The following is a 27,568-nucleotide window of genomic DNA, read 5'->3' as shown; positions in this document are numbered from 1 at the left end:
ATTGTCAAATAAAAAACGCTTGTTTATATTTACATTTAATACAACTGCATACAATACGTTCTATCTTTCAATGCTTTAAGACCTAGTGTATTGAAATCCTTCTGTCCCACCCAAAGTTCATTACTAACTTCGAGCTTTGATAAGACAGAAGTACCACTCCAAGATAAGTTCATAGCTTCTACGTCTTTTGGTGGTGGTATAATTTGAAGTTTATCAACAAATGGAAATTGTGATTGCAAAACTCCCAATAATCTACTTTCAATACCAAATCCAACACCTTTAAGATGAGATGAACCACCTGAGATAACGATCGACTGACTAAACTTCTTAATGCGCTCTTCAGTGGTTGTAGCAGCAATACTATTCTTAATTGCGATATGAAGTGGCACTTTACTTGATTCAGTTTGTACATCGATATTACCCGTTGGTTTTTGTCCTGCTAGATGCATCGTTGACATTTGCATAGCCTGACTTGTATTACCAGATCCTATATCCAATGTAGATTCTGAATCACCCCATAGTTGGTTCTTTGGTCGAAGCTTCTTGTCAAATCCCAAAACTCTCGGGTTGAATAAACAAGTTGGCGCCTTTATACTATCTTCGTATATCTTGATACTGTACTTGGTTGTCGTTGTGTCTGGTTTGCGAACGTTGACTTCATGCAATATGACAGCTAGATCGTTCTATTGTTGTTATTTGATTGTCCGTATGCAACAGAAGATAACCTACCTCGTTCAGATTGCACACTTTCTCCTTCATACCCTGAAATATAGACCAATCCCACGACTTAGTCAGATCGGCTTCTTTGTATGGGAATGCAGCTTCCTTGAGCAAGTCATGTAGGAATTCAGTTACATCGTCACCACCGTATGCTAATTCCATCCTAAGGCGCTATTAGTCGATATCAGCATTGATAAATTAATTCACTTACCGGCTTTCAGGTAAAACTACACCCTCTTCTACGCAAGCGATTGATGTCTTCTGTGCACCTATGTCAACCATACAAGCTGACGATAAACCGCAACCAAATGTAGCACAGTTGGCTTCCTGGTCATTGTCATTAAAGATGTTCCGTAAAGAATTCGTGTAAGCGTACCTGAATAAGCAATATTTGCTTACATCCTATCAAGTTTAATATCACATTCGACATTTCGGTTATGTAGGTTGAATTGTAAGAGTTTGGTATTATCAAAGCAATGCTTATGTTCTATTTGATCGTCAACAGGTGAATATTTGCTGCTATAATGACATACCTTGAAGTCGGACATTTTGAAACTGAATGTCTTGCTAATAATTGTAGATAACAGTGTTGCGATATCACCAAGAAGTACTTGAGCAGAAGTATAATCTCGCGTGTTAAGGTCACCTCTGAAAAATGGTTTACTGATATCATATTTTGCTTTTGCTTTGTCTGTCAGTTTGAGAACCTGAGGGGTGGTTTAATTAGAAGAACATGCCAGGTTCATTTACCTACATCATCACCAACTAGTATTTCAGGTAAATCATCACTGTCATCTATCCAATCAACTTTATCGTTATCCAAATGATCTGGAACTGGCTCTGGTTCTGCGTCTTGATTGTAAGAAACGCTTTGGGCTTGTCCATTGGAAATTCCAACCAATTTGAATGCACGCATACGTGTTTTAAATTCATTCGTTATCGCTTCAACATTGCTTTTCCACTATTGGGATATTAGGTAATTATATCTTGTATGAGATCACCTACTTCATCTGCATTTCTCGTAGATTGACTCTCATCTACATCCATACCATCGCTTCCATTTGAGACGTTCGAACGCTTCTTGCGTGCAATTATAGAAGGTATAAGTAGAGGTGCTGGATCATTTGACCTTCCTATCTTTATGTAACGTGAACCGGGTTGCAATACGAGGATTCTATCATATTTACTGCCAATTGGAGGTACCTAATCGTTGCTTAATGTTTATCAAAAGGAAGATAAGTGAATACCTACATCTGGATCGCCCATTTTACGCTTATGTTGTTCCATTCTTTCATCCTAATGAGTAATATTAGAATATATTCGTATATGCTTATAGTAAGCTCACGATCGACATTTGTACCATCTTCTTTGAAGACCAAGATTGAGATTCAGATTTCAAGTAAATTGATGAAACATTCTTAGTATTTAAATAAGGGATTGGTACGAATGACGTGAATTTCATACTAGATTGATCTAGCTTCGGTTCGGGGTAGACTGTAGGTGTTTGTTGTTGTTGATTTGGACTGTCGGTGTATACAACATCTTTATCGATCTGTAGTGTATAGTATTAGATAATATTCATATTTACTAGCATCTTTTTTACCTTTTTTCTAGGCATATCTTCTTGATTGTTGACTATCAAGGGATATGAGAGGAAGTTCAATTAATTTTGTTGTAAAAAAGTCGATAAGGAGGAAATTGAACGTAAATTTATTAGAAGATGTACCACAGTTAGGTCCAAAGAGTTCAGTCGTTAGTGTATCACCAGGTTTTATGAGGAATACACTCTATCCAGCGAAGTTAGCCAGTTATTTAGATTTTACATTGGCGGTATCAAATAAACCACCTTCTGCGATAGATTTAGAGAACAATAGATTCCTTAAGAAACAAAAGGTTAGCTCAAAGTTGGTTGAGGCCTTGCATAATATGCCAATAAACTCAGAAGTATTGAAACAAGCTCAGCTGGATTTGTTAGAGAGACTTAACACATTAGAGATTGCATTCAACAGATCGGTCACTTTAGTCAATTCATCATCTTCAAATCAAGCGATCCATGGTTCAATTACAGAAAGGGATATTTTGGATAAACTCTCTGATGAATTTGATATTAAATTATCAAACTTTAACGCTGATATTGAAATTATAGAAACACCTTTGACGACAAAACGCGGTTTACAAACTATTATAAAAAATATTGGTGAATACAAAGTTAGAATAAAATTTAATAAAGGATTAGTTGATAGAAATGACGAAATGAAAATAATTGTAAAATCTTTAGAATGAATGCAGTCTTCTCTTTATATTCTATCACACAAACAACCAAGATGTCTAATATTTCACTGACGATTCTATCCCGTTCATCAAAACCTTCGCACATTTTCCCTTTAAATTTAGATTTAAAAGAGAGTTCAACTTTATTAGAACTCAAGAAGGCTATTCACTTGAAGCACAAGAAGGTCTGTATCGGTTTATACAATTAAGTTATATCACTAAACTAGATATTTACAGTTAGACACCACCAGACAGAGGATTACAACTGTAGATAAAAAACCATTATTGGATGATAAATCCAGCCTTAGTCAACTCAACGTAAAAAATGGTGACGTACTTTACGTCAAGGATTTAGGTCCACAAGTTAGTTGGAGAACCGTTTTCTTAGTTGAATACGCTGGTCCTTTATTCATACACCCATTCTTTTATCACATGTCTTCAATCATCTATAGAAAGCCATTCGAACATTCAGAAATGCAAAGGATCGCATACATTTTGGTCTTATTACACTTCTTCAAGAGAGAATTCGAGACAGTCTTTATACATAGGTTCTCAAACGCAACAATGCCTTTCATGAATATTTTCAGAAACTCAGCCCATTATCACCTTTTATCTGGTTTCCTTATAGCTATTGCAATTTATGGTCCTTGGTATTCAGTTGAAGCACTCAAAGATTCACATAGATCAAACAACGGTTACTTATCCTTCTGGATTGCATTTTGGTTGGTGAGTAAATATGCTATAGTTTGAATCACTTTTAACAACTTTAACTCAGTTTAACCAAATTTCAAACTTCATTACACACGTCAAATTGCGTAATTTGAGACCTGCAGGTTCAACCAAACGTGCTATTCCAACTGGATATGGTTTCGATTGGGTTACATGCGCAAACTACTTTTTCGAAATTGGTTCATGGCTTGGTATTTTAGGATTGACTGGTTCCTGGGCTGGTGAGTGCTATCCTCATATTTAAAAATAATAGATTGTCTTACAAATCCTAAAGTTGCTATCTTCCTTCTTGTCAGTGCAGGTACGATGGCTAAGTGGGCTAAGAAGAAGGATCAAAACTACAGAAAGGAGTTTGGAGACAAATACCCAAAGAGCCGTCGCATTCTTATTCCATATATTTGGTAATTTACTTGTTAATAAAAAAAATACATATCTTTCAATTAATAACATTGTATTTTATTGTGTGTGACAACAACATATTAATGATATATACAAAAAAATCAGCTATCTAATAAATGCAAAAATATTAGCCCCACGCGGGGCTCGAACCCGCAGCCTTGAGATTAAGAGTCTCACGCTCTACCGATTGAGCTAGCGAGGCTTGTGATTATGTTGAAATATGTATGAATGCATATACTTGAAGGACGGTAGGAAGGATTATGAAAAATTTCACCAAATAATGAAAAACCCACACTAACAAAAAAAAAAAAATGCTACCAGAGAATCCAACTCACCAGATGGATTCTCACCGTACAAGGAACATTGATGGACTCAGATAAAGTATGTATCGTCTTAATATATTTAGATTTCATCATCATAAATAATCAAAACCTGTAAACACTTACAGTATCACTTTTAGCTTTACAGGTGGATTATTTACAGTTGATATTAAAGTATTACTGAAAGCACTATAGTGAACATACAAAATTCCCCACATTTGAATGATATTTTAAGATACTCACCGGCCAATAAATGCAAGTTAGTGCTAAATATAACTTACCAATTTCCCGTAACATACCAACAGATTATCCGAAAATGTTTAACTGGAATGTTATCTAATTTGCTAAACTTAAGAAATTGAAAGGAATGCTAAAGCTTTCATCCATATTACTTACATGCCTATTGATCATATTTCACATATACACAGTGGTCTGCATATTCCTGAAGAAAATACAGATCATGTTGAACAAACGAGACAAAAGAGAGGTAAGGGATGGCCAGAACGTATCACAATAGCAGCAGAAACACAAGTTTTAGAAGGTCCATTTGACGATCCATTTCACAAGAAGAGTAGACAGTATAGACAAAGCATAATAGGAGATGAAGCATTCAAATTACCAAACCTTCAGCAGGTTGCGTATATCTATGGTGTAGATAGACAAGATTATTGTGATTTAAGGGTGTGTCATTAACTTTACAGATGAATTATCACTATATTTTTCACAAATAGACCAGAATGAGAAGACTTGTAGACAAAAATATTAGTACAGGTGTTATAAAACCAACAGAAGAAGATGGAAATTATCAACCCTCAGGTATTTGGGATACAATTCGTGCTCAAATGCTTCTGGAACTCGCTCAAGATTCAAGGAACAGAATTATTTGCAACAGATTACCATGGTTGTATAATCAAATCTGGTATGGAGTGTTGAAGTCACAATGCAGTAAACCTGGTAGGGCCCCTAAAGGTACAGGGAAGATGCCAAAAACTCCATTAGGTGAAGTTTTTTATACATAATCTTATCAACTAATTAGTTGCAGTTTCAAATAAGCAAGTTACATCAAGAGAGAAACCTACCGTATTTGGAGGATTATCCAAAAATTCAAAAAAGCTAATAAGGTCACCCTCACCAATAGCTGGTATGTATCATGTCTTACGAAGGGTAACAATTTCTAATTTACACACTAGTTGCAGACTATATTGGCTTAAGCAATCCAAAAAAGCGCAAAGCTGATTCAATGACCGTTAGATATACCAGCCGCAACGACTACGACGAGTCCGATGACTTAGATAGCGAATAAAGACTCCACCTAGAGATACTTCGTAGATATAATAAGACATTCTATAGAAGTAGCTTTTATGATTTTAGAAACCAGTTTGATGTTAACTTTCGGTTCTACAATAATGCAATTCTTCCTTATCAATAAAATTAATTCAAATAACAATTTTATGCGTGACTACAGCAACCACCCACGAAGCTGACTGTGTGTTAGTATATAGCACGTTTCATGACGACACTACTCACCCTTTATGTTCATACCTAAACTCAACTCCAATCTCGTCGAACTTCTGTTGCATAATTCCGTTAATGTTATTTTCAATATTCCATCTATTATTATCAGAATCATTGTGCAGATCCTCTCTGAGAAGACATTCGCCAAAGTCTATCATAACTGGGTGGTAGCCATCATTATGAGCTCTCACAATAACTTGATCCGGTCGAGCGTCAATGTTAGTCACACCAAGGTCAAACATACGATGAAGCAGTGTAGTAGTCTGCTGAACGAGACCAAACCAATGTGATTGATCAACACTCTCAAACATCTTGTCAAGCTTTGGTCCAGGAATGTACTCGAGGAGTAGTCCAGGAATATCAAAGTAACCTTGCAAATGTTTTTTTGGAGTGTTATAAGTGGTGTATTTAACTGATGCATACATTTTCGGTATATCATTCCCTTGAAGCTCCTCTAATGCATTGTAAGTTTTCAGTTCAGTTGTGAAAAAATCATCGCAGTTCCTCCGCAATACTTCCTCATCTCGAGCATGATCACGCTCGCTTTCATTTTGCATGTATGCGTCAATGTTGAAATCTATTTTTGATTCGTTTTCGATATAATTGCGATAATCTTGCTCAATATCTTCATTCCAATCTTCATAACCATTGTCATCTTTTGTGACAAACCTTCCCATTGGTGAGCATCGACGATCATATAATTTGAGTACCATTATTTGATTATCAAATCGAACTAGCATTGCTGGAGATACCGTAACTGGTTGGAATATCTTGACTATCTCAACATCAATCTGGTTAGATGATGTAAGACTACTTTTTTCAACTGATAATGGTATTTTATCACCGACGGCATATGGGAAATCTATTGAATAGCCGATGTCCCTTCTATAACGATTGAAAGTTGGTCCCAATTCATTTAGATACGATGCATATTTCATCATATTGATAGAATCACCTTGATGATCTTTGTGATATTTGAAGGACGGCTTGAAGTCGTAATTTTGACCATTCTCTTCAAATTGACATAGAATTTGTAAACCCAATTGGTTAAGTTCATTAGCCTGTCTTTTCAAGCGCCTCCATTGTTCGTCGTTGTCATTTTCATTTCTAAATCTGCCAAATTTCGCGTCATCGATAAGTATATGATACTTTCCATCATCATTCACGCGATATTTGAAAGATTGTAAACTAATATGAAGATCAACGTGGTTTATTTCGTCAAACTTCTTAACTATATCGAACATTTGATTACTGATATCAGGCCATTGTGATACTGGTGCTTTATCAAAAACGCTCTCGTTTGATCTTTTATATACACTATTAATGTCCTCCATTAATATAGCATCAACTTTAAGTAAATCATCTTGTTGATCGTCGTATATTTGAATGGTATAGTATCCATGGATGTGTGGTAACCTTTGTCCAATGTTCTTGGATAATTTTTCGTAGTATTCACGTGTGTGTTCGAATGATTTCTTTACTTTGTAATGAAAATAAGCCTCTCTTTCAAGATGACTATATTCACAACTAGGAAAGTCAACATCTATCGGCAAGTTATGCATTTTGTTAACTGCGATTTCGATATCTCTCATGAGTTTATCATTCTTTAGTAAGGAATTAACATTTTCTTGCTTTATGTAGTTAATATATGCCAATTCAAGTTTGTTATTCCATCTATTGAATCGCTGACGATTCGTTATCATCGCTTTATCGTATATTCGTAATTGTAGTGGCGAATCAAATCCGTCAACTTCAACTACTAATTCAGGTAAGATGAACCTCTCTATACCGAAGCTACGCTTGTCTATTACGCGTGCATTTATTGTAACACACGTTGATGTGTCATGTAGCTCTATCAATTCACGTTTATTGTATCGACTGAATTTATCTTTAGTATAAAATGAAAGTTAGTATATATATAACTCACTCTGGTCTCATAAAAGTTGATGGTAATGGTACAAGTTTCGATATGATTCCTTATCTCAGATAAGAGAAATAACTAACTAGATATTTAAAAATGTGGGGGATGTACAAAATAAGTAATCCATCAGATAAGTTATACAAATGTATTCGGACTTAAGAGTTTAATATCGGTATTTTAACATTATGAATTACAACGTAAAACATTATGAAAGATGTATAATCAAGTTAAAAATAAACAATAAACAGATTAAGGAAAGTAGAAAAGTTGCTTTGAATAGGATCAAGAAATGGAATTCCATTGAGTATATCAGTAATTATGGATTAGTTGGGGCGTGTGTGTGTAGAAAGTGATTAAGACCACCTTAGAATGCACTAGAAGCACTAGCAACTGGACCTTCGTTTCTTTGAGCAGGGCGAACAGCTGTTGGTGTCATTAATTGGCGTGTTTTAATTATTCATTGTCTACTTACCACCAAAGTAAATACCACAACCAAGTACTACGGCAATAATAGCCAGTACGACAATAGTGATCCAGAAGCAAATCCACCTCTTACGTCTAGCTGCTCTAGCAGACTTAACAGCTCTTTCAGTTTGGATCAAACCCAATTCCATATCTTTGTTGGTCTCTTCTGCTGAAGCATGAATGTTTTGTAAAGTTTCATCTTGTTGTTCGACCAAAATAGACATATCATTGAATAATTGAGCTAATTCTGTTAAGGTTCTCTCAATCTTCTTAATGTCTTGATGTCTATCTTGAACTTCTCTATAAGCAGATTTAGCATCACCATATCTATTAGATTGTAATAAAGCTTGACTAAATATTTGATTATCTGGACTATCAACAGCTTGTTCAATCTCATCTGGTGAAGCATCAGGTTTGACTATTCTGTATTGTCTTTCAATTCTTTGCTTTTGCTTAGTGCGAGAGTTTTGTTCAACCTTTTGATAATCTTGTATAGTTTCTAAGAACTTTCCTTTAACCGAAGCGATTTGAGTTCTTCTAACGTTTAAATCGTTTGAAGGAACTTGGCCAGAAGCGTTCTCTTTCTCTAAAGATTTGATTTCAGTTTTTATCTTGTTAGTTAACTTTGAAGTGTGTGAAACTAAAGAATCTAATTCAGCGTGAACGCGATTTTGAGCTAATTCATCCATATTGTTAAGAGATTGGTTATGTAATTGAGATATTTGATTAATGTTTCCTTGTAAATTAGTTAAAGAGGACTGTATATCAGATATCTTATTAAAGAAAGCAGACATATCGCCTATAGTTGAGACGTTCTTGATGGAGACATCGTCCATTTCGTATTGTGGAGTTGAATAGCTGTGCTGCATTTGACTATATACTGTTAGTTTCTTTAGATCTAATTAGACTAAGCGTTCTCACTCGTAGCTACCACCGTTGGCATTTTGTTGAGCCTATGAAAGATAAATGAATAAATGAATTGATAATGCAAAGGTTGTAAACACACCCTCAAGGCTGCTAATCTATCGCGTGCCATTTTCAATCCAAGTAATTCGAACGCAAGGGGTTATGAAGGCAACACAGGTACTATATAAAATAAAAAATTGTAATAAAATATATCGCCATCTAGATGTACAACTAGTCGTGCTATTAAATTAAACTCTAGATCGCTTTCTCCATCTCAACCTCGCTGCGGGTGGTCTAAGCTAGAGATATAAAAAGAGAAGACAATAAAGCAAGGATATAGACTGTATAAATATCTATAATACTAAATTATATTAATCTCTTACCCTTTCTCTCCTACCATCATTTAGATCAAATGCCAAAACCAACGAAATCTAATTTGAGGGAGTTCAAAGATCATCAAGGGCATTTTAGCCTAGTTAGGTAGGATTTATTTGTTTAATTCATTAATATATCTCTTATATTTTACTATAGAAACTTCCATCTAGCTGATCTATTCACGATAATGAACGGCGTATGCGGTGTCAGCTCAATTTTCTCATCTGCCCATTATCTACTCGATAACAACAACAAAGAGGCCATTTATTTGGCCTTATTGTTGCCGGCTTGTGGCTTCATCTTCGACGCTCTAGATGGTAAAGTAGCACGCTGGAGAAAGTCGAGTTCCATGTTAGGTCAAGAATTGGATAGTTTAGCAGATTTAATTAGCTTTGGTGTAGCACCAGCATTTTTAGCATTCACAATCGGTATGAGGTCAACAGTAGACATGATAATGTTAACTGGATTCGTTTGTTCTGGCTTAGCTAGATTAGCGAGGTTTAACGCTACAGTCGCAAATCTCCCAAAGGATGCAGGTGGTAAATCAAAGTACTTTGAAGGACTTCCTATACCTTCTAGTCTTGCATTGGTATCTCTCATGGCTTATCTCGTTAAAACAGATAGAATACATCAAGATATACCATTCGGTGTTTACTTCAACAGTATACATCCTATTAGTTTAATATTCGGTTTATGGGCAGCTGCGATGGTTTCAAAAACATTACGAGTACCAAAATTATAATAATGCATTAAATTAATGACTAATATTCTTCCTTCCCTTTTTTACTCTCCTCTTTATTATCTTTCTACCAGTTCTTGATCGCAATCTGGCTAAGAATCCGAATGTGCGCTTTCTCTTGATAGTTGATGGCTGATAGTCAGTACCTCTGTAGTTACATATCAGATGAGTTCATATATGAAGCTGTAACGCACCTAGATGCAAACCTCAACTGTATCAAATTATTCAGTATTGGTGAAACGATTGGCCGTCTATCGAAGAAAGAAGAAGATAAGTTTGAGAAAGTTGGTTTGTAATAACTTCTAATTATATTTCTATTGAAAAAGCTAAAAATATTTCCATTTAAAACCCGTTGGATAACTTGTCGTGGCATTTTGAAATAAAGAAGCAGTCGTCTCTTGAAGTTGAACTATCAAGATATAAAAATTGCATTATGCTCAATAGAGCTAGGGCAGTATTAAGAGCACCTAGAGTAGCATCTGCTAGGTGCCACTCTTCTATAAACTCATTTGATAGAACACTCTACTTGAAGGAGCAACCTGAAGACTCAGTTTTTAAATCCTTGGAGAATAAGCAAAATCTCGCTTTTGAAACCTTCGTTGCTGGACACAGACCATTGTTTATTAGCAACCCACCCTTAGAATCTTCTAATCAAGTCAGTCATAAGTTAACAGATGAACAAGTCGATTCTATACTAGACGAGCTAGATTGCGCTTTATTTAAAGTTAAAATTACTGAAATTGCGGATTATAAATCTGCCTTACATAGAATTGGATTGGGTGAGCGATTAGATATCAATTTGGATAGTGTAAAGAGAAAGAGAAAGAGTAAGATGAACAAGCACAAGTATAGGAAACGTAGGAAGGTGTGTACACTCGTGTTTTGTTAACTTCCAGCTAATCTATTCAAAGGCACAACGCGCAGAAAGGAAACGTCTTGGAAAGTAGATTATTTATCAAGCTATATCAATTTTAACCCAATTTTGATATATATTACCTTCATCTTTATTTAATATGGTAGTTGTTTTTGCATCTTCTTGATATTCTTGGTGAAGGAAAGTAGACAACGGGTGGTGGAATTCAAAGAATGCACATCCATTTTTTGGATATGCTGCATTCTTATTGTTCACGTCTTCGTGACAGGTTTTGCGTCTTGGTGCACTCTCATCGAAGCCACCACCAGCGTAAAACATCACACCTGACTGGTTAGTCGTGAAGTGCAAACTGATTTCATCGCTTTTGAGGAGCAATTGAGTTTCTTGTTTGTCATTTGCAATACTCTGTGCAGATATGATATCATTCTCTGACTGTGCAATTGTTCTATCGATTTTGCTGCCATCCCTGTTGAAGAAGTAATAATGATCTTGAATTATTTCCTTCTCATTGATTTTTCTCAACTTATTGAAGTCAAATGGTGTACCATCAATATCAACTTTTGAACCCAATGCTAGGTTTGAAGAATCTGAAGTTTCAGCAATACTTTTTGAGTTTAAATAGAGCAAATGATCGCCTATAGTAGAAGAACGGATTTTGTCTGCAGTGAGATTAAATCCCCAGTGCTAATAACTAGTTAGTTTGTAGTAAGACACCAAATTAAAACTCACTTGAGTGAGGTTAATCGGACATGGCTTATCATCGAGCATTTTAGCACGATGTGTGAGAATTACAGAACCATCGCTAACAAAGAATGCAGCTTCAACTAGCATTTTACCAGGATATCCGTTCTCACCATCATCTGAGACTAATTTGAATAATTGGAAGGTGAAATTCTCTGGTATGTCCTTATCACCGTATAACTGCGACTGTGCTAAAGTGATAGCGTCGAAAGTTTTTCTATCAAAGGCGTCTATACCTCCGTGATGTGATACGATTTCACTTTCGACAGGTTCTGGGTGTACAACCGCGCCTGAAGCAATCTTATGGTTATCTACTGGTACTCTATTTGTGTATCTTCCTATAATTGTATGCAAAAATGTTCTACTTTCTTTGTGATCTTGAGCATTCTCTGGACCTGGTATAATATCAATAAGGCTGCCATCGTTCGATTTAATTAGTAATTTATGAACAGTCAATCCAAATGGTAATACTTCTAATGTAATTCTCTCCTTTTGTGATTTGATTATCATGATATCAACTAACAAACATGTTTGACTAAAAATCCGGTGAACTTCCTTGAATACGTCATAATTACTTTGACATAAAAAATATGTCAATAAATGTGAAGTTATTCAGAGATAGGTATTATACCATCTACAATCAATATAATCAATATATGCCAACCCCTGAAAGTACAACTAACTACCTGATCATACAGTCATACACTTCTTTTACTACGATCATCATCTCTTATTAATAAAATCATGGTAGCACCAGCAGATCTTCCTTTAGTAACAGTAGACGCTATAGATAAGGTAATATACACAACCACCCACTCACCATCTCTGATCTTCTCCAGGTTTACCCCGCAGATAGAGTAGCGGCACAGGGTGTGCGCTGGAACAACCTCGTTGAAGACTTCAAGAAGACCTATGGCTACAAGCCAACTTGTATTGTAAGAGCTCCAGGAAGAGTAAACTTGATTGGTGAGTTTTACATTCCCTCACTAGTAAAGTCTAAGACGCAACAATAGGTGAACATATCGATCACGCTCTATTCGGTGTCGTTCCAATGGCTATCGTACCGGATGTCATCATCGTGAGCTAGATGTCTTGCTCTTTCTCTCCTTTCTAACAAAGCATCGAAGGCTGTTGGACCACGTAATGATACAAAAGAAATTAGAACATCTAATGTAGACAAGAAGTATGGCCCTACTGCCTTCACGCCATCTAAGAATTCAAACGGTGAGGCCGTCGTCGATATCGACATACGCCAATTACAATGGCATTCATACGTCAAAGCAGCTTTATTGGTAGGAACAGGTTTACTATTTCTCTTTATTACCTAATACCAAACTCAGGGATACCTCAAACATCCTCACTCAGGTGGTGATTCAATCGGTTTGGATTTGCTCTATGATGGTACAGTACCAGCTGGTTCTGGTTTAAGTAGCTCAGCTGCTATGGTCATCTCCTCTCTCCTTGCTATGCTCACTGCAAATGGTAAAGTAGATGGTTTGACGAAGGGTGACTTGGTCAAAATGTCAATGGGTGCAGAAGGTAACGTCGGTGTGAATACTGGTGGTATGGATCAGGCTGCTTCAGTCATCTCCACGCCTGCTGCTGCATTATATGTACAATTCTATCCAAACCTTGCGGGTGAACCAGTACCAATTCCAAAAACCCAACCTGAAATCAGCTTTGTCATTGCCAACACTTTGGTGACATCAGATAAAGCAACCACAGCAAAATTCAACTACAATTTGAGAGTAGTTGAGACACTCGCTGGTGCATCCCTCCTAGCCAAGAGGTTAGGAATGAACTACAAGCCAAAAGATAAGGTAGCATATAGACAAGTAGTCAGTGACTTGGCTGGTGGCGAGCATTCTCTCACCGGTGCAGGTGTAAATAAGAGTGACATTACAGCTTCATTGAGACAAGCATTTAAGGACGCTTTAGACGCAATCGAAAAGCACCTCGGTAACAGCGCGGAAAGGGATGGATTAACAGAAGAAGAATTGATCGCTGCTCTTGGAATATCAAAGGAAGAATTTACCGAGATTTACCTCAAGTTAGCGGTTGAACCAATCGGTGGAAAATACAGATTACACATTCGTGCTAAGCACATCCTAGAAGAAGCACTCAGAGTATTGGAGTTTAGGAAGACTATTGAAACTGAAACCGAATCATTGCCTAAAGCATTAGGTGAGATAATGAACAAATCACAAGAGAGCTGCAGAGATCAATTCGGTTGCAGCTGTAAGGAAATAGATGAAATTACGTCGATCGCATTAGAAGAAGGTGCACTCGGATCAAGATTAACAGGCGCTGGTTGGGGTGGATCAACTGTCAGCTTAGTACCTGCCGAGATTGTACCACAATTTATTGCCAATGTCTCAAAGAGATATTCAAAATACCAGGGTCTTCCACAAGAGCAACTAGATCAAGCTATCTTTGCTACACTTCCTTCATCTGGCGCTTGCGGTGAGTTTGGGTTACTAAATCATGACTTAATATTTACATAGAAACAGTACACAACATCTAGTATGATTACTTTTGTTACAAAAAAGATTTCATGTATCTCCTCGTTCTAGCAAAGCACCAGCGGCATCTATGTGTGCATTTGTGAGTTCATCATCTTGTATGTCCAGCTGCTCGAGTTGTTGGAGTTCCTCCGCCTGATCTGTTTTACGTTTAGCGTAAGATGGTAATAACCAATTGTCGTCATCTTCATCCTCATCGTCGCTATCGTCACTATCTGAGAAGTTGAACTGATGTGCAGCTTCCTGTTGTGCCACTTTGCTACTAGACATCATTTCATCAACCATACGTTGTGTTTCTTGTCGTTTGTGCTCCTCTCTTTGTAAATTTAGGGAATCTTCGACGCTAATGAATACTCTACTATCAACCGGAGTTTCCTTATACTTTCCTTTATTTATACTAAGCTTTGACATATCTTCATTTATACCATTCTCCCGTAATTCTTCTAATCGCTTCTGTGCTTTACCCCTATTATCTGCTATTTTCTCTGTTGGGACGAGATTCCCAGCCGATAATCTATCAAATCTTGAAATAATATCTTCTAATTGCTTCACATTTGTACACTTGTCGATGTTAACCTTATTAGAAGGTGGCTGACGCAATAAATTTCCTTTAGTTCTATGATATTGCAATCTCTGCTCTAATGGTGGTATACCAATTGATTTTGATGTACCAGCTTCTGGTTTATCATCTAAAATCATCGGTGAATCTGCTCGTTTTGCTTCTTGTATTCTACCCGGTAGGTGTAACATTTATGACGGTATTGGCCAAAAATAACAATATGGCATTTATGAATTTAAACTAATAAAATTGCAAATTATTAAACAACATTCCAAGAATCTATAATATTTTATTAAAATAACACTAATCTAATCTAATTATTGCGTGTCTTGCATCTTTTGCATCTTTTAATCTGCGTACTATCTTTGCGTGTATATAAACTTAATAACATTGAAATATTATCCAAAAACGACTGAATATGCGTATACTCCACCATCACGATCTTCAAGTGGCGTAGCGTGTAAAACACCAAATCGAATATCAGTATTAGACGAACTTCTCAAACTAAACTTTGATCTACATTTAATACCACAAGTAACAGAAAGTGGTACACCCTCTTTGAAAGCCTGCTTGAGTGCTGTCTTTATACGTTTAGACTCCAACCTATGTTCTGAACCACATGTCAATAACTGAATGAGATCCTGATGATTGAGAGCACTATCTGTACATTGTCTGATAGTATCTGTAGGTAAACCTAAGTAACCGAGAAGTTCTTTCGTGACGAAAACAATCTCTCTTTTCTCGCGTTTCACTATCATAAGTTTGTTATAAGTGTGATTGAAGAATTCCATTTGCTTCTCAATCGGTTGGGCTTCCTTACCAAGCATATTCTCAGCACCTGGAAGTCTCTGTGCACCCTTGTCTAGCGCCTTCTTCTCCTTTCTCGCTTGACTGGAGTTGAAAATACGACTGAAAATATTACCACTTTTTTCTGGCTCAGGTTGGAAATGATCGAATGCTCTAGCCCCGTGGAAACTGTCTTGGATTGAACGATCGTCAAAGCTACCAGCTGCTACAGATCCTGCACCAACTCTATCAATTTTCTCTGGTTGTTTCTCATGATTGTTGTATCTTTGCATTGTAGGTGAAAACGCAACTGCTGTACTACTGACAGCTTCTGTTGAAATAAATGGTGCACTGCCACCAACCAAGAATGACAAGTTCTTCCTTGATGATAAGATACCAGTTACGTTGACTTGTCCACCAATGAAGTAAGCGACTTGGCCTTTCGTATCGCGCAGAGGGATAATGTTAACCAGGCAAAAGAATGGCGTACCATCTCTACGATAGTTGAGGAGTAACTCTGTAATTGGTTCGGCGTTGTTAAGCGCATCCCTTATCCTTTGGACAGCTGCAGGCGCCGTACCTGGACCTTGCAAAAATCTACAGTTTCTACCGATGATAGTTGTTCTATCAAATCCCGTAACCTGTTTCTTTGCGTTAAAAAGCCTGTCATTTATGACGTAGACATACCTTTGTAAAACCAAGACTTGACATAACAATAGGATGATCTCTCAGTCTTGGATTTGTGAGAACAAACGAATCACCCAAACCATTTTTCTCTAAATCAGATAAGTTCTCTTTACCCAAACGTACTTTGCTCCTTTCGATGAGCTTATGTCTGATAAAATTCTGGAACTCAACCTCATAGAGTGAGTGTAGGAGGTTAGCCTGTGAGCTAAATAAGCCAGAGTCCAGTTCATTAAGGTATCTCAAACGATGAAATACAACTTCTGATTGATTAGGCGGCATATCAACTTTAGTAGTCGAAGAAGGTGCAATGTAGAGATCATGTAAGGCCTGTGAACCAGCTCTAAGTTGACCGATTATCCTCTCAAATACATCAACATCAGTCCAGTAATCGAGTTTATATATAGATGAACTACCTGCCTGCTCGAGGTACTCTCTAAAACGGTGTCTACCGAGTGGATCTCTGATAAGCTCCTCGAATACTTTCTCGCTGAGTAAATGACGCATGCTATAATCTAAATCTGCTTGTACGAGTGATGTTGGCATACTTGTTTGTGCTTTACGATCTGCTTCAATTATACGCCAATCTGGTAAGTTCGCGATATTTGAAGATTGCTGAGCAGGCGTAGCTCTAGATGGTGCCCAATTAGCTAGATCTGATCTCCTCTGTATTTGTGCAGATTTATAAACCGCATCATCCTCATCTATTACATCTGGTATTGTAACTCTAGATTGATAGCTGTAATCTTGTTGATCATTCATATCTGATTGTCTATGCTGGAAAACTGGTTTATTATCATATGTACTCTTAACTCTAGAGCCATTTGAATGTTGCATTATAAAACCATTGTTGGTATTCGTGATTGGTGGACTAATTGGTGGTGTACCAGGATCGCTTTGATGATCATTTGTCACTGGCATATTGTGGTATTGTCTATAAGACGGTGGCGTTGGAAAGTTTATGTGGAATTGCTCATTAGAATCTGGTATTTCAGATGTCGCAGATTGAACTATCGGTTTCTGTGATTGTGAATATATGTATTGAGAATTCTGTGATTGCGTTCTACTAATATTGTTAACTTCTGGGTCAATTATCGATTGTTCGGATTCTATTGCTTTGTTAATGAGTTAAATGAACGAATAATTAAATACTAACCGGTAATCTCTGAGCTAGCATCATTAATCTTCTGCCTATTATTGTGTTAAAAAGCCTCTTAGTGTGCTATTACACCCACTCATTCACTGTATGCATAGTGTTATTGGAGAATGGACTACTCTTCCTGCAATCGAATTAGGATCCTTACTTATATTTTAGTATAATCTTACTCATGTAATGGCTGTGAAAGTGCAGAATTTAAAAAATTACTGTCCATATACTTTTGATGAATAAAGTTGATCCGAAGTGAATGCACGCAGTCATATCAAGCTCCAACCAAATAGATTTTCATTAAACAAGTCAATTTATACAATAATTACACCAATTTGTTTGATTTAAATGCCATTTTTCACTAACAAATAAAACCACGATCGTTGTATCAAATTACTCTAATTTGATTAGCTATCCGGAAATAACCGTAGAAGTAAATATACTTAACGAATAAACTGAAGAATCCATTGAAGATTTTAGGCCTATTCTCACGCTAGATTAGCTTCCGCTGAGGTATAAACCATCAATTGAAGTGTTCCTTGGAATATATAAACTTGGTGGAGGTGATCGACGGACTTTTTTGTTATCATAACGGCGGCATTTGATGATTTATACTCTATTTTATGACTGATTTGAGTGTTTTACAATAGAAAAACGCGTGTATTTATTAGAGTAACAATACAAACAATGTTGTAAATCATATATAACACTCAAATGCGATTTATAACCAGATAAAAAGAATATACCACGGTAACTCTAGACTGACGTTTGAGACACATTGGATGAAAACAAAATATGGACTCATTTACAAAGCTCTTTAGAAGTCGACAATGTCTGCCGAGAACTCAACAGCCTCGAATCAAGATGTCAGTCTGACAATGGAGCATACCCGACCGAGGCAATTCAAATGCTCCTGGCGTACACTCCTCCAATTCCCCAGGAGACTGTTAGCCCCAGCTGCAATACCATCTGCGCCAAAGTTCAAAGTACGCTCATGTACAGCAACACCACTCGATTCTGTTACGCTGGAAAGCATTCTCAATGATAGCTACTTACCGCCGCTTGTGAGTGCAAATTTTACACTATTCTAATTGTTCTAAATGCCGGGTAGACTCTCGTTGATTTTCAAGATTACCTCGTATTTCGTGAGAATAGCGTAGAAAACTTATTCTATCTCCGCTGGTTAACTCATTATACTTCTTTGCACAATCGTCTTGTTATTGAAAAGACTCAAGAAGAATCGAGCAAGGTGATTAATGAGATGTCGCAACAGTATCAGCGCTGTCTCAGCACCTTTATCCTCCCCGGTAGTGCCTATGAATTGAATATAGCGTCAAAGTTAATACAGGAGATGTTGGCAATCGCACCTCAGCAATATGTCACACTTGACGATCTTAATGGCACACAAAGCGATCGCCATGCAGTTCTGCCTCCTTCTCCAGACGCTGCTGCAATTGTTGCGACTAAGCACCACGTAGTCGAGATGCTAAGAAATAGTGCGAGAAAATTTGCAACAAAGGCTCCAGCTAATGGTGGACGTAAACGCGGTTGGTTCGCACTGTTTGTTGGACTGCTCTTCATTCTTCTTGGTCTGCTAATTGTTCTTGTTGCACGTCTTTACCAGAAGGGTAGCGGGGGGAGACATACTGCAGGTGCTGCGATTCCTTTTTTCTGGTGAGTAATTGTTTAATAGATTATTCAGCTGATGAATTATAGGTTTGGGGTCGCAACATTTGTTATGGGATTACATGGCGTGTGTAATTTTAATATCAAAAAAAATAATTTGACACACCCGTAGATTTGCATTGTAGTCTTTATGTTTGGGGATGCGAGACAACTCCATCCATTCGAAATGGATATGCCAAAGGATGACAGTCCAGTTGGCACACCTCATCGTACAGGTTCTGATACGCTTGGAGTCGGTGCCGACGTCTATGGTTTAACCGTAACAAAGACAAGTTCACGCGACACATCATCCGATGAGGCTGGTACTTCTCATACTTCTCACACCCAGCTTGGAAACCTCGAAAAGGGAGACATCAGTTTAGTGGGTGGAAGAATGCAGAGGAAATTTCAAGAAGTACCACCTCAAACTAGCAGCAGACCACTGATTGACACACCGTTCGTTCCAGATATACCAGGCCATCTTAAGAGGTTTGGTACAGTAACTCGTCAAAGTACACCACGCAGTGCTGGTGTTCGTGGTATTTTTGAACCACTTACATCAGTTGATGAACCGATCGTCTCACGCGTGCAGCTTCAAGTTTTCTATCTCGCTGCTGTATGGGGTACTATCCTGGCCGTTATCGGTGGTGTACTCGCTATCAAATTGTAATATATATCTAATATCTGTGCATTCAATGAATAAATAAAGCTTAATCATCATAGCTAACATTTTGAAGATCAAATCTACGACCTCTAATACCCCAAAGACCCCAATTGCTCTTGATCATTACACGAGTGTCAAATTCTGCGACTTCCCAACGTTGGCTACCAAAAACGTTGTCACCTGGTTCGACAACGCTCTCCCATTCTTGAGTGATTGCCTCGGAGTGTAAAAGTGCATCGAAATCGCGTTTCATGTCAGATGGACTAAATGCTGTTAAAATAATTGGACACTTTGTTTCAAGCATCTTGTCAAGAGCCTTAGCCCATTCGGCATCAACTTGTGGTGTGTATTGTCTATAATTAACTAACTCGTTACGACTATCCGATAAGCCCTCTGATGGACGAATACTTTCTGGTAACATGGATGGGAATCCTAAACCTGGATGGAAATTAAAGAAGATATCAGTGAAAGGATCAAATGGGAAGAATGTATCATGTATTTGCTCCCAATTTGCCTGTATTCCATTCAATGTTAACTGTGTGTCTACCACTTTTTGCCATCCTTTGACACCATATGGCGAGACAACTTCATCAGCAACGACTTCAGGACCGACGAAGTAGATCTGGAAGCGTGCGTATGGGAATAAATGAGCGAGTTGCATCCAAACTGATGATGGAAGTTGAGATTCTGCTCTGGCGCCTGGAATGAAAATTCTGATTGGGGGTGTTGGAGGAGAATATGGAAGAGGTTGCTTGTGAAGCATGTATCGCAGAGCTGTTATTGTGTAAGAAACATAAAAGACACCACATATAACGCACCTAAAAGCGATCTTTCACCGTGTGGGGTGACCCTACCGCCTGCTCTATCAGCATATGGGCCTAACTCATGAAGTATACCAGCGATAGTCATTGGATAACTAAGCAGCCGACTAAGATGTCTCTGAGAGCGGAGATTGTCTACACTGTTGAAATTGCGGGTATAAAAGAGCATTTCCCAGCTCTTAAGATTCACAGTCTGCTCTATATCCTGCAAACCTGGCATTTCAAACTCTTTCATTTCTCTCCCACTTCTGAGATCATGTTCGTCCTCGTTTACTTCCCTCAGTCTGGTAGCGTATGTATTGCGATGATGGCTATCTTTTTCATAGGCTTCTTTACTTGAATGGGTTGGATATCCAGATATAGGACAATAGTATTTCAAAGGCCCTACACCTTCTATAGGACACTTCCCTTTATTCGATATTCTCTCGCCTAACGCACGTAAGGAAGGTATAGGTGACTCATTTAAAGGATGAAATAACGTTTTTAAAGTTCCAAATTCATTTTGTTTAAACTTTTGATTCTTAAAGAAACCCAATAGATTTCTAGCTTTCGAAGTCATTATTCTAACAAAAGAAGAGAAGAATTACATATTTACAAAATAAGATGAAAAATTCATTTTCTACTTTGTTTCGTCTCTAATCTCTGTTGAACTAAAGTTTAATATACCTGCTCTGTCGAGATCTTGAACGATTTTCTCTGCTTTGCTGACTGGTTGATTACCAAGATATGCATTAACGATATCAAGTTTACCGCTCTTGAGTGCCATTTGGAAATCGTTATCGAACGACTCGAATATTTCCCATCTCTGGTTGAGCCATTCTTTAACAACTTCTGGATCGAGTTGTTGGAGTTTAGCATCTCCCTCGAGAACAATCTTCTCTGGTGCAGGTCCTTCTGGTACATCGAAAGTAATCTCTGTGTCACCTTCAGTCATGAGTTGAATCTGTTCCTTCTCACCCTCATTTGAAGATTGTTGGGATGCCAAAACTTTACTTCTTTCCATTATACGGGCGTGAGTGTCATTTACATCCTTAAGGAATACTGTTTCAGCTTCTTTCGACTGTGTGAGACGTTGGATGAAAAGACTAACACCGTCTCTACCAAGTTTGTTGCAATATTGGACAAAAAGACCAGCGTTGACACACTTCAAAGCGTAATCCGCCTTGTTTTCCATCCCGGCGTTGAAGGCCTCTACAAAAAGTGCATCTGTAGTCTCATCGGCGAGGAGTGCCTTATCGTGGCTGATTATATCGACCATACCTCTGTATTGACGGAGAGGAACCTCAGCAAGGCGTTTCATAGATGTTGTTAAATCAGGTAAATCGTCGTCGTCTTTCTTTGGCTTTGAAGCACCAGGGTTGAGTACCTCAATAGACTTTTCTGTTTCTTTCTGTGGTTGTTGTGGTTTTGTGTCTGTTATCTTGTTGACATGACTGCTATCAAAACCAGTTCTGATACCCTCGCTCGTAATCTTCTGACTCTCCTCTTCTTCAATAACTGAGATTTCTTTTTTAATGTCCTCATTTCTTGCAGTAACTTTATCCTCTGTTTTCTGTAGTTCCTCAACCAAGGTTTTAGATAATAAGTCTTTGTTATCAAGGTGCTCTCTAGCCTTCTCCCAAATTTGTATGAAGAGGTTTTGCATCATTTCGTCATATGTAGGTTGATTATCTGCACCTGTATTTGGCTTCTCATTTGAAGGTTGACTACCTAATCTCGCAACTTCACCGCTAAAAACCTCTGGACCGGATTGATCTACGCCCTTTCTGATTTTTGTAACACGTGGTAGAAGTGTTGAATTAATTTCCAACTCATGGTTCAACTTGACTAGTTGTGCTTTACGAGCTTCTCTCTTCTGATGTATGTCTTGTTGTTTCCATCTGATATTACTTAGAGATGGCAGTAAAATAGTAGAACTACCCACTTTATGAATGATTTTTTATCTACATTTGGGTGTACTTCAATATCAGAATCGTCACTGAGCTGTTAATAGTCAGATCAGTATGTCATCTCTAGAGTTATTAGAGATATACCTCTAAATTAGCCCATTTATCGTACTAAAAGGTATTTTATTAGTATATTTACCTTCAATTCATACTACTATAGCTTACATTTAGTGGCATCTTATTTTATATTCTTTATAGTCGACGACCAAGAGCATAAAAAAATGTCAGCTGGAGATAGATAGTATGTCTGATATAATTTATTAGTACCTTCATTAATATTATAATTAGCTCGCCACGTCTCTCACCAGAAGATGTAAGAGAAGATTACGATTATGATAGGGAGAGAGATATACGATCAAGAGACAGATCTAGGGAAAGACACGACAGACGCAGATCAAATTATGATGACAGACGCGACAGAGACGATAGAAGAGAAGACCGTAGTCATCGTAGGAGACGCTCAAGATCACGTCAAAGGGGTAGATGTACGTTATTTACTTCTCTATTATTATTCTCTAAGCTTTTTATAGACGAGCGTCCACGTAGAGAACGCTCACCTGAGATTCCTATTGAAGACAACGTAGATAGTTTAGAATCTGAGCAGCGTAGCGTATTTGTTAGTCAACTCTCTACGCGTACTAATAGCTCAGATTTGAGGAGATTTTTCCAAGATAGATTGGGTGAAAGGTCCATAGTTGACGCTAGGATTGTTATGGACAAAAACTCACGTAGATCTAAAGGTATCGGATATGTTGAAGTTAAAACCGCAAGTTTAATTGACAAGGCTTTGGAATTAACGGGCGAATTATTAAATGGTATTCCTATGATTGTCACACAATCTGAAGCTGATAAAAATAGACAAGCTAAGGCTAGTAGTAGCTTACAGACACAATCTGTTCAAGCAGAGGAAGTTAGAAGATCTACAAAAAGTAGGGATTATGATAACAGAAGCTCAACTATCAACCCAGCTAATGATCCAACACTCTATAAGGTTTACGTTGGTAGCTTAAGCTATACACTCAAAGAGTACGATGTTAGAAGTGTATTTGAGCCATTTGGTGAAATTGAAGACGTTGAATTATCTGTAGATGATCAAAACAGGTCCAAAGGTTATGCTTACGTCAAGTACAAGAGAATGGAAGATAGTCGAATGGCATGTGAGCAAATGAACAGATTTGAACTTGCAGGTAGGACACTTAAAGTACAGTTAGTAAATTACTATGGTGATCCAGTCAGAATGCCTGAGCAAAGTATTGAAAATGAAGGATTAAACCTTAATAGTGTGAGTAGACACGAGTTGATGAAGACGTTAATGAGATCACATGATCCAAATGCTCAATTTGAGCAAGAGTTGGCTGCAAGAGAGAAAGAAAAGAAGGTCCAAGAGAGAATGAAAACCAAGGGTGTTTTATTAAAGTACATGTTCAAAGCTTCAGAAGAAACCGAGGCAGGTTGGGAGAAAGAATTAGCAGAAGATGTTAAAACTGAATGCGAGAATAAATATGGCAAAGTACAAGAAATTGGAGTTGATAAAGAAAGTGAAGAAGGCGAAATAGTAGTCAAGTTTTATACAATTGAGAGTGCTGAGGATGCCATTAATGGATTGAATGGAAGGTGGTTCGGTGGTAGACAAGTGAAAGCGGTGAACATAGCTGATAAGTTTTTGGTGAGTGGGATTGCTAGGTAGTGATAAAACTAATGAAACCTTAGGAAATGAAATTAAGTGTACTTAATTGATTTCTTAATTGATAGAAGCTTATTAAGGATGTCGTCATCGTCGATGCTTAAAGTTGTGTTGATATCTTCAAATGAGTTCAGTCTTTTTATTTGATAATTAATTAATTTCTCCTTGTGAGCTAATTCAAGTTCTAAACCCTGTAAATCACTTAATAAAGTTGTTTGACGTTCTGTGAGTACATCTATGAAATAATCTAAATCGTATTTATTATCAGTTGACTGTGATAGTTCAAAATCTCTTAAACCGTAATCATTGTCGATGTTGTATTCCACTCTACCTAATCTCTTAGTGAACTGCTTATTAAACTCTTTCTTTGATTGCTTGATATATATATCATTAGACTGATTTGGTGGTAAATAACTCGCGATATCAGTGTGATCAACTAATTGTAGTAATAAGCTATCGACTAGGTAACTTTTTAGTATATTTTTATAATTTATTTCATTTATATTTATATTTTTAGACATATTCGGTTCTTATAAAATGTCGTCGTCGTTGATGGACGTTATTTATCAGTATAAATGTATAAAAATATCAAAATTAAGTAAATTATTAAATTATAATGATGAAGATAAAATAAAATCTGAAATTGATGAACTAAATAAAAAATTGGATGTTATCAATTTAACAATAAAAGTATTTGATGATTATTGTTTATTAGTAAATTTAATAGCAGATGATAACATTTTTAATAATTATAATCAATCTGAGTTGCTATTCTTAAAGTCTATTCTATCAGCTATAATAAACAATGACGATTATAGAATATCATCAAATAATTCATTAAACCTGCAATCAACTTTGACTTTATCTTATAAGCAAGAGTTTCTAGATAAGTTAGTGGATACCTATTGGTTAAAGTCTGATGATGAATTTTACTATCTGGGTATTAGATCATTAATTGAATTAAATGATTTATTAGTAGATTTATCTGATAAAGATTTATATTTCAGTCACTTTAATCACATTATTGTAACTAATGTAGGTCTATTTCTATTATATCTATACAGTATTAACATAATTCTAGGGATACCACTGCTCAAATTGTGAAACAGCAATAACAAAGAAACAATCAACTAAATTAAATTTATCAATCTGCCCAAGTTGTAAAACTGATTGGAAACCAGTTGAAATTCCTTAAATCCATGTATTTTATTTCTTACTTTCTCACCATCAAGATGTCTGATGCTTCAGATGAATCGAATATAATACACACAACAAAAACAGAGAAACTATCTAAAATAAATAAAAATTGGAAATCACTTCAATTACCAAATAAGATTGCTATAAAGAAGATGTTGGTTGAGGCACAATTGTTGGTTCATTTATCTACCGTTTTACTCACCTAACACTTCATTAGGAGTACAGATCCCTCAAAGAAACAAACTAAATACGTCGCCCAATTAAATAAAACACATGCAAAGATAACAAAAAGGATCGAACAGCGCCTTGATCATTGTAAGGTTCCACCACCACCGGCTAACCTGAAAAATAAGGATGGCAAACGCGTCAATCCTGGTTTCTGCTTTGATAATGAGTATAGAACTATCACAGAGAGACTAGCACAGAACTTGGAATCTATCGTACTCCCACAAGAGCGTATCGTCCAAAACTTACGCGATCAGTTATCTCAACAGAGAGACGAGTTAGAGTTTGATGAAGCCCGTTTTATAGAATACACAAGGAATGCTAATAAATTGAATAAACATCTCGATGAACTTGAACAAGAAAAAGTAAGTATATCTATTCGATATCTCGCGTTTTATCTAACGCGTTGGTTAGTTACATCCACGCCTGAAGAACTCATTCTTGAAATCTCATGAACGAACTGCTCAGGATATGTACATCCACCAGTGCGCACAGAATTGGAATATCCCACCTGTCATTTATGACTCCGAACATCAAAAACTAGCTTATAATCCATATGTTGATAAAAATGTGAGGAAACTAACACAAAAGCTTCAACCTGTGATGGACAAGTTGGAAGCTGATGCAAGGGAGATGAATCCAACAAGGAGAGCCGCAACTGAACTAAGAGATGTTCTCGCAAATGCTTATTTCAAACACTACTCGCAACGTCGTGAACGTGAGAGGAAACTATCAGAAGGAAATTGGGAAGATATGGATGTTGATGACTTCTCAAGTACTAGCAAAGAAAAGTAACCTTTTTGTAATATAAAATGTATTCTAGTGTACTTAATATACATAAGATATTGTAGATTACTTCTGGAATACGTGAGAAGAGCTAGTTGGTCCCTGTATACATGTTAAGATAGTTGTTTCAGTATATCATCACCTACTTTATCACCAACTTCGTAGTGTAATCCGCCTTCCTTTGGAACGACAAGAGCATCCTCACCGTCGTTGCTTTTGAATGTGTAAGTGCGAACTTCTGCGTTACCCCAGTACTAAGAAAGAAATTAGATTAAATGATATGACGTAATTTCAACTAACCTTCGCGCTGTTGTATCCGTCTGTGATCCATCTGAGGATATCACCATGAGCGACAAATACAATCTCCTTTTCTGGACGGTTTCTTATCCATTCCCTACATTGTCTTGCACGTTCTGCGGCATTTACGGGATCATAAATACCTTTCTTGTTGGTCCATCCAGGGTGAACATCCTTAAAGTCAAGACCCTTGAATTCTGGATCAGAGATCAGGTTGTCTGGTTCTGAACCTGTATCACATGGGTGTCCGTTTACTTCCTGCGCAATTGTTAATAAAATTGGTGGTTTGCCTTCAGATTCCAATCTTTTGACGAGGTTTGGATATCCCTCTAACATAGTTTGCATTGGTCTACGTAAAGGTGAGGATACTAACAATTCCGCTGTCTTCTGTATCGTTTCTTCTGTAAGTGGGTTCAATCTACTACTTTGTTCCCTTCCTAATTGCGTTAATGGTGCATCTGGAATGGTATAGTCATCTGCAACGTTATGAGCTGCTTGAGCGTGTCTAGTGAAGTAGATTGTTTTGTCTGTCATGTCGTGGTGGTATTGGTGAGAGATGAGAAGATGGTGAAAAAGAGAGATTGAACGTTGTTTAGATAGTGAATATATT

The 27,568-nt window shown here is 37.1% G+C and overlaps 19 protein-coding genes and 1 non-coding gene across 20 annotated transcripts; 10 read left to right on the top strand and 10 right to left on the bottom strand.

Annotated features, from left to right (window-relative positions):
* Nucleotides 1–35: 35 nt before the first annotated feature.
* WALSEDRAFT_13890 (actin-like ATPase domain-containing protein) lies at nt 36–2,221 on the bottom strand (the record flags this gene model as incomplete). The annotated part of the gene is made up of 8 exons (XM_006955592.1): nt 36–683; nt 730–883; nt 932–1,047; nt 1,097–1,207; nt 1,254–1,427; nt 1,487–1,681; nt 1,726–1,923; nt 2,066–2,221. Coding segments are annotated over 8 exons (1,752 nt in total), but the record flags the coding sequence as incomplete, so codon positions are not given.
* A 125-nt stretch (nt 2,222–2,346) lies between these two features.
* On the top strand, nt 2,347–3,019 carry WALSEDRAFT_58992 (hypothetical protein). The gene has a single exon (XM_006955669.1). The coding sequence runs from the start codon at nt 2,368–2,370 to the stop codon at nt 3,001–3,003; it is 636 nt and encodes a 211-aa protein (XP_006955731.1). The 5' UTR covers nt 2,347–2,367; the 3' UTR covers nt 3,004–3,019.
* Nucleotides 3,020–3,044: 25 nt separating this feature from the next.
* WALSEDRAFT_66778 (hypothetical protein) lies at nt 3,045–4,138 on the top strand (the record flags this gene model as incomplete). The annotated part of the gene is made up of 4 exons (XM_006955668.1): nt 3,045–3,176; nt 3,229–3,717; nt 3,767–3,941; nt 3,995–4,138. The coding sequence occupies 4 exons, from the start codon at nt 3,045–3,047 to the stop codon at nt 4,123–4,125; spliced, it is 927 nt and encodes a 308-aa protein (XP_006955730.1). The 3' UTR covers nt 4,126–4,138.
* Nucleotides 4,139–4,248: 110 nt separating this feature from the next.
* On the bottom strand, nt 4,249–4,321 carry WALSEDRAFT_t3. The gene has a single exon. It is a non-coding gene; the product is annotated as a tRNA-Lys (tRNA).
* Nucleotides 4,322–4,835: 514 nt separating this feature from the next.
* On the top strand, nt 4,836–5,742 carry WALSEDRAFT_61717 (hypothetical protein; the record flags this gene model as incomplete). Its single annotated transcript, XM_006955667.1, has 4 exons — nt 4,836–5,120; nt 5,171–5,438; nt 5,482–5,580; nt 5,630–5,742. The coding sequence occupies 4 exons, from the start codon at nt 4,836–4,838 to the stop codon at nt 5,740–5,742; spliced, it is 765 nt and encodes a 254-aa protein (XP_006955729.1).
* Nucleotides 5,743–5,792: 50 nt separating this feature from the next.
* WALSEDRAFT_66777 (hypothetical protein) lies at nt 5,793–7,892 on the bottom strand (the record flags this gene model as incomplete). The annotated part of the gene is made up of 3 exons (XM_006955666.1): nt 5,793–5,919; nt 5,967–7,832; nt 7,882–7,892. The coding sequence occupies 3 exons, from the start codon at nt 7,890–7,892 to the stop codon at nt 5,889–5,891; spliced, it is 1,908 nt and encodes a 635-aa protein (XP_006955728.1). The 3' UTR covers nt 5,793–5,888.
* Nucleotides 7,893–7,976: 84 nt separating this feature from the next.
* Nucleotides 7,977–9,401, bottom strand: WALSEDRAFT_58991 (t-SNARE). The gene is made up of 4 exons (XM_006955665.1): nt 9,347–9,401; nt 9,262–9,293; nt 8,348–9,213; nt 7,977–8,298 (listed from the first exon to the last, which is right to left on the bottom strand). Exons 1-4 carry the CDS (start codon nt 9,374–9,376, stop codon nt 8,240–8,242), a joined length of 987 nt encoding a protein of 328 aa, XP_006955727.1. The 5' UTR covers nt 9,377–9,401; the 3' UTR covers nt 7,977–8,239.
* Nucleotides 9,402–9,639: 238 nt separating this feature from the next.
* Nucleotides 9,640–12,422, top strand: WALSEDRAFT_58990 (CDP-diacylglycerol--serine O-phosphatidyltransferase). The gene is made up of 5 exons (XM_006955663.1): nt 9,640–9,726; nt 9,778–10,510; nt 10,557–11,225; nt 11,272–11,918; nt 11,964–12,422. Exons 1-2 carry the CDS (start codon nt 9,659–9,661, stop codon nt 10,361–10,363), a joined length of 654 nt encoding a protein of 217 aa, XP_006955725.1. The 5' UTR covers nt 9,640–9,658; the 3' UTR covers nt 10,364–10,510; nt 10,557–11,225; nt 11,272–11,918; nt 11,964–12,422.
* Nucleotides 10,584–12,485, bottom strand: WALSEDRAFT_66773 (galactose mutarotase-like protein; the record flags this gene model as incomplete). Its single annotated transcript, XM_006955662.1, has 3 exons — nt 10,584–11,225; nt 11,272–11,918; nt 11,964–12,485. The coding sequence occupies 2 exons, from the start codon at nt 12,483–12,485 to the stop codon at nt 11,316–11,318; spliced, it is 1,125 nt and encodes a 374-aa protein (XP_006955724.1). The 3' UTR covers nt 10,584–11,225; nt 11,272–11,315.
* On the top strand, nt 10,794–11,249 carry WALSEDRAFT_61713 (hypothetical protein; the record flags this gene model as incomplete). The annotated part of the gene is made up of 1 exon (XM_006955664.1): nt 10,794–11,249. The coding sequence occupies one exon, from the start codon at nt 10,794–10,796 to the stop codon at nt 11,247–11,249; it is 456 nt and encodes a 151-aa protein (XP_006955726.1).
* A 234-nt stretch (nt 12,486–12,719) lies between the features above and the next one.
* On the top strand, nt 12,720–15,264 carry WALSEDRAFT_55815 (Galactokinase; the record flags this gene model as incomplete). Its single annotated transcript, XM_006955661.1, has 6 exons — nt 12,720–12,770; nt 12,815–12,941; nt 12,989–13,053; nt 13,103–13,267; nt 13,316–14,438; nt 14,480–15,264. The coding sequence occupies 6 exons, from the start codon at nt 12,720–12,722 to the stop codon at nt 14,497–14,499; spliced, it is 1,551 nt and encodes a 516-aa protein (XP_006955723.1). The 3' UTR covers nt 14,500–15,264.
* On the bottom strand, nt 13,130–15,264 carry WALSEDRAFT_58989 (hypothetical protein). Its single transcript, XM_006955660.1, has 3 exons — nt 14,476–15,264; nt 13,292–14,426; nt 13,130–13,261 (listed from the first exon to the last, which is right to left on the bottom strand). The coding sequence occupies exon 1, from the start codon at nt 15,245–15,247 to the stop codon at nt 14,528–14,530; it is 720 nt and encodes a 239-aa protein (XP_006955722.1). The 5' UTR covers nt 15,248–15,264; the 3' UTR covers nt 13,130–13,261; nt 13,292–14,426; nt 14,476–14,527.
* Nucleotides 15,265–15,385: 121 nt separating this feature from the next.
* On the bottom strand, nt 15,386–17,899 carry WALSEDRAFT_66770 (hypothetical protein; the record flags this gene model as incomplete). The annotated part of the gene is made up of 5 exons (XM_006955659.1): nt 15,386–16,483; nt 16,530–17,635; nt 17,683–17,717; nt 17,762–17,806; nt 17,853–17,899. 5 exons carry the CDS (start codon nt 17,897–17,899, stop codon nt 15,455–15,457), a joined length of 2,262 nt encoding a protein of 753 aa, XP_006955721.1. The 3' UTR covers nt 15,386–15,454.
* Nucleotides 17,900–18,503: 604 nt separating this feature from the next.
* On the top strand, nt 18,504–20,008 carry WALSEDRAFT_26636 (hypothetical protein; the record flags this gene model as incomplete). The annotated part of the gene is made up of 4 exons (XM_006955658.1): nt 18,504–18,737; nt 18,785–19,347; nt 19,390–19,426; nt 19,472–20,008. 4 exons carry the CDS (start codon nt 18,504–18,506, stop codon nt 20,006–20,008), a joined length of 1,371 nt encoding a protein of 456 aa, XP_006955720.1.
* Nucleotides 20,009–20,024: 16 nt separating this feature from the next.
* On the bottom strand, nt 20,025–22,726 carry WALSEDRAFT_34357 (hypothetical protein). The gene is made up of 2 exons (XM_006955657.1): nt 20,821–22,726; nt 20,025–20,776 (listed from the first exon to the last, which is right to left on the bottom strand). Exons 1-2 carry the CDS (start codon nt 21,380–21,382, stop codon nt 20,049–20,051), a joined length of 1,290 nt encoding a protein of 429 aa, XP_006955719.1. The 5' UTR covers nt 21,383–22,726; the 3' UTR covers nt 20,025–20,048.
* On the bottom strand, nt 20,025–22,980 carry WALSEDRAFT_58988 (hypothetical protein). The gene is made up of 5 exons (XM_006955656.1): nt 22,935–22,980; nt 22,857–22,880; nt 22,748–22,806; nt 20,821–22,703; nt 20,025–20,776 (listed from the first exon to the last, which is right to left on the bottom strand). The coding sequence occupies exons 1-4, from the start codon at nt 22,944–22,946 to the stop codon at nt 21,443–21,445; spliced, it is 1,356 nt and encodes a 451-aa protein (XP_006955718.1). The 5' UTR covers nt 22,947–22,980; the 3' UTR covers nt 20,025–20,776; nt 20,821–21,442.
* WALSEDRAFT_58987 (splicing factor, CC1-like protein) lies at nt 22,971–24,983 on the top strand. The gene is made up of 4 exons (XM_006955655.1): nt 22,971–23,010; nt 23,058–23,254; nt 23,300–24,435; nt 24,480–24,983. Exons 1-4 carry the CDS (start codon nt 22,991–22,993, stop codon nt 24,504–24,506), a joined length of 1,380 nt encoding a protein of 459 aa, XP_006955717.1. The 5' UTR covers nt 22,971–22,990; the 3' UTR covers nt 24,507–24,983.
* A 2-nt stretch (nt 24,984–24,985) lies between these two features.
* On the top strand, nt 24,986–26,721 carry WALSEDRAFT_66766 (hypothetical protein). The gene is made up of 4 exons (XM_006955653.1): nt 24,986–25,488; nt 25,535–25,822; nt 25,868–26,240; nt 26,290–26,721. Exons 2-4 carry the CDS (start codon nt 25,653–25,655, stop codon nt 26,668–26,670), a joined length of 924 nt encoding a protein of 307 aa, XP_006955715.1. The 5' UTR covers nt 24,986–25,488; nt 25,535–25,652; the 3' UTR covers nt 26,671–26,721.
* Nucleotides 24,991–25,523, top strand: WALSEDRAFT_26633 (hypothetical protein; the record flags this gene model as incomplete). The annotated part of the gene is made up of 2 exons (XM_006955654.1): nt 24,991–25,488; nt 25,518–25,523. The coding sequence occupies 2 exons, from the start codon at nt 24,991–24,993 to the stop codon at nt 25,521–25,523; spliced, it is 504 nt and encodes a 167-aa protein (XP_006955716.1).
* On the bottom strand, nt 26,675–27,509 carry WALSEDRAFT_41937 (phosphoglycerate mutase-like protein). Its single transcript, XM_006955652.1, has 3 exons — nt 26,962–27,509; nt 26,808–26,915; nt 26,675–26,763 (listed from the first exon to the last, which is right to left on the bottom strand). Exons 1-3 carry the CDS (start codon nt 27,490–27,492, stop codon nt 26,728–26,730), a joined length of 675 nt encoding a protein of 224 aa, XP_006955714.1. The 5' UTR covers nt 27,493–27,509; the 3' UTR covers nt 26,675–26,727.
* Between the last annotated feature and the right edge of the window lie 59 nt (nt 27,510–27,568).

Source organism: Wallemia mellicola (genome assembly GCF_000263375.1).
Source record: "Wallemia mellicola CBS 633.66 unplaced genomic scaffold WALSEscaffold_1, whole genome shotgun sequence".
Lineage (NCBI taxonomy): Eukaryota > Fungi > Basidiomycota > Wallemiomycetes > Wallemiales > Wallemiaceae > Wallemia > Wallemia mellicola.
Note: the sequence above shows the minus strand (reverse complement) of the source record. Positions and strands in the feature narration are given on the sequence as shown.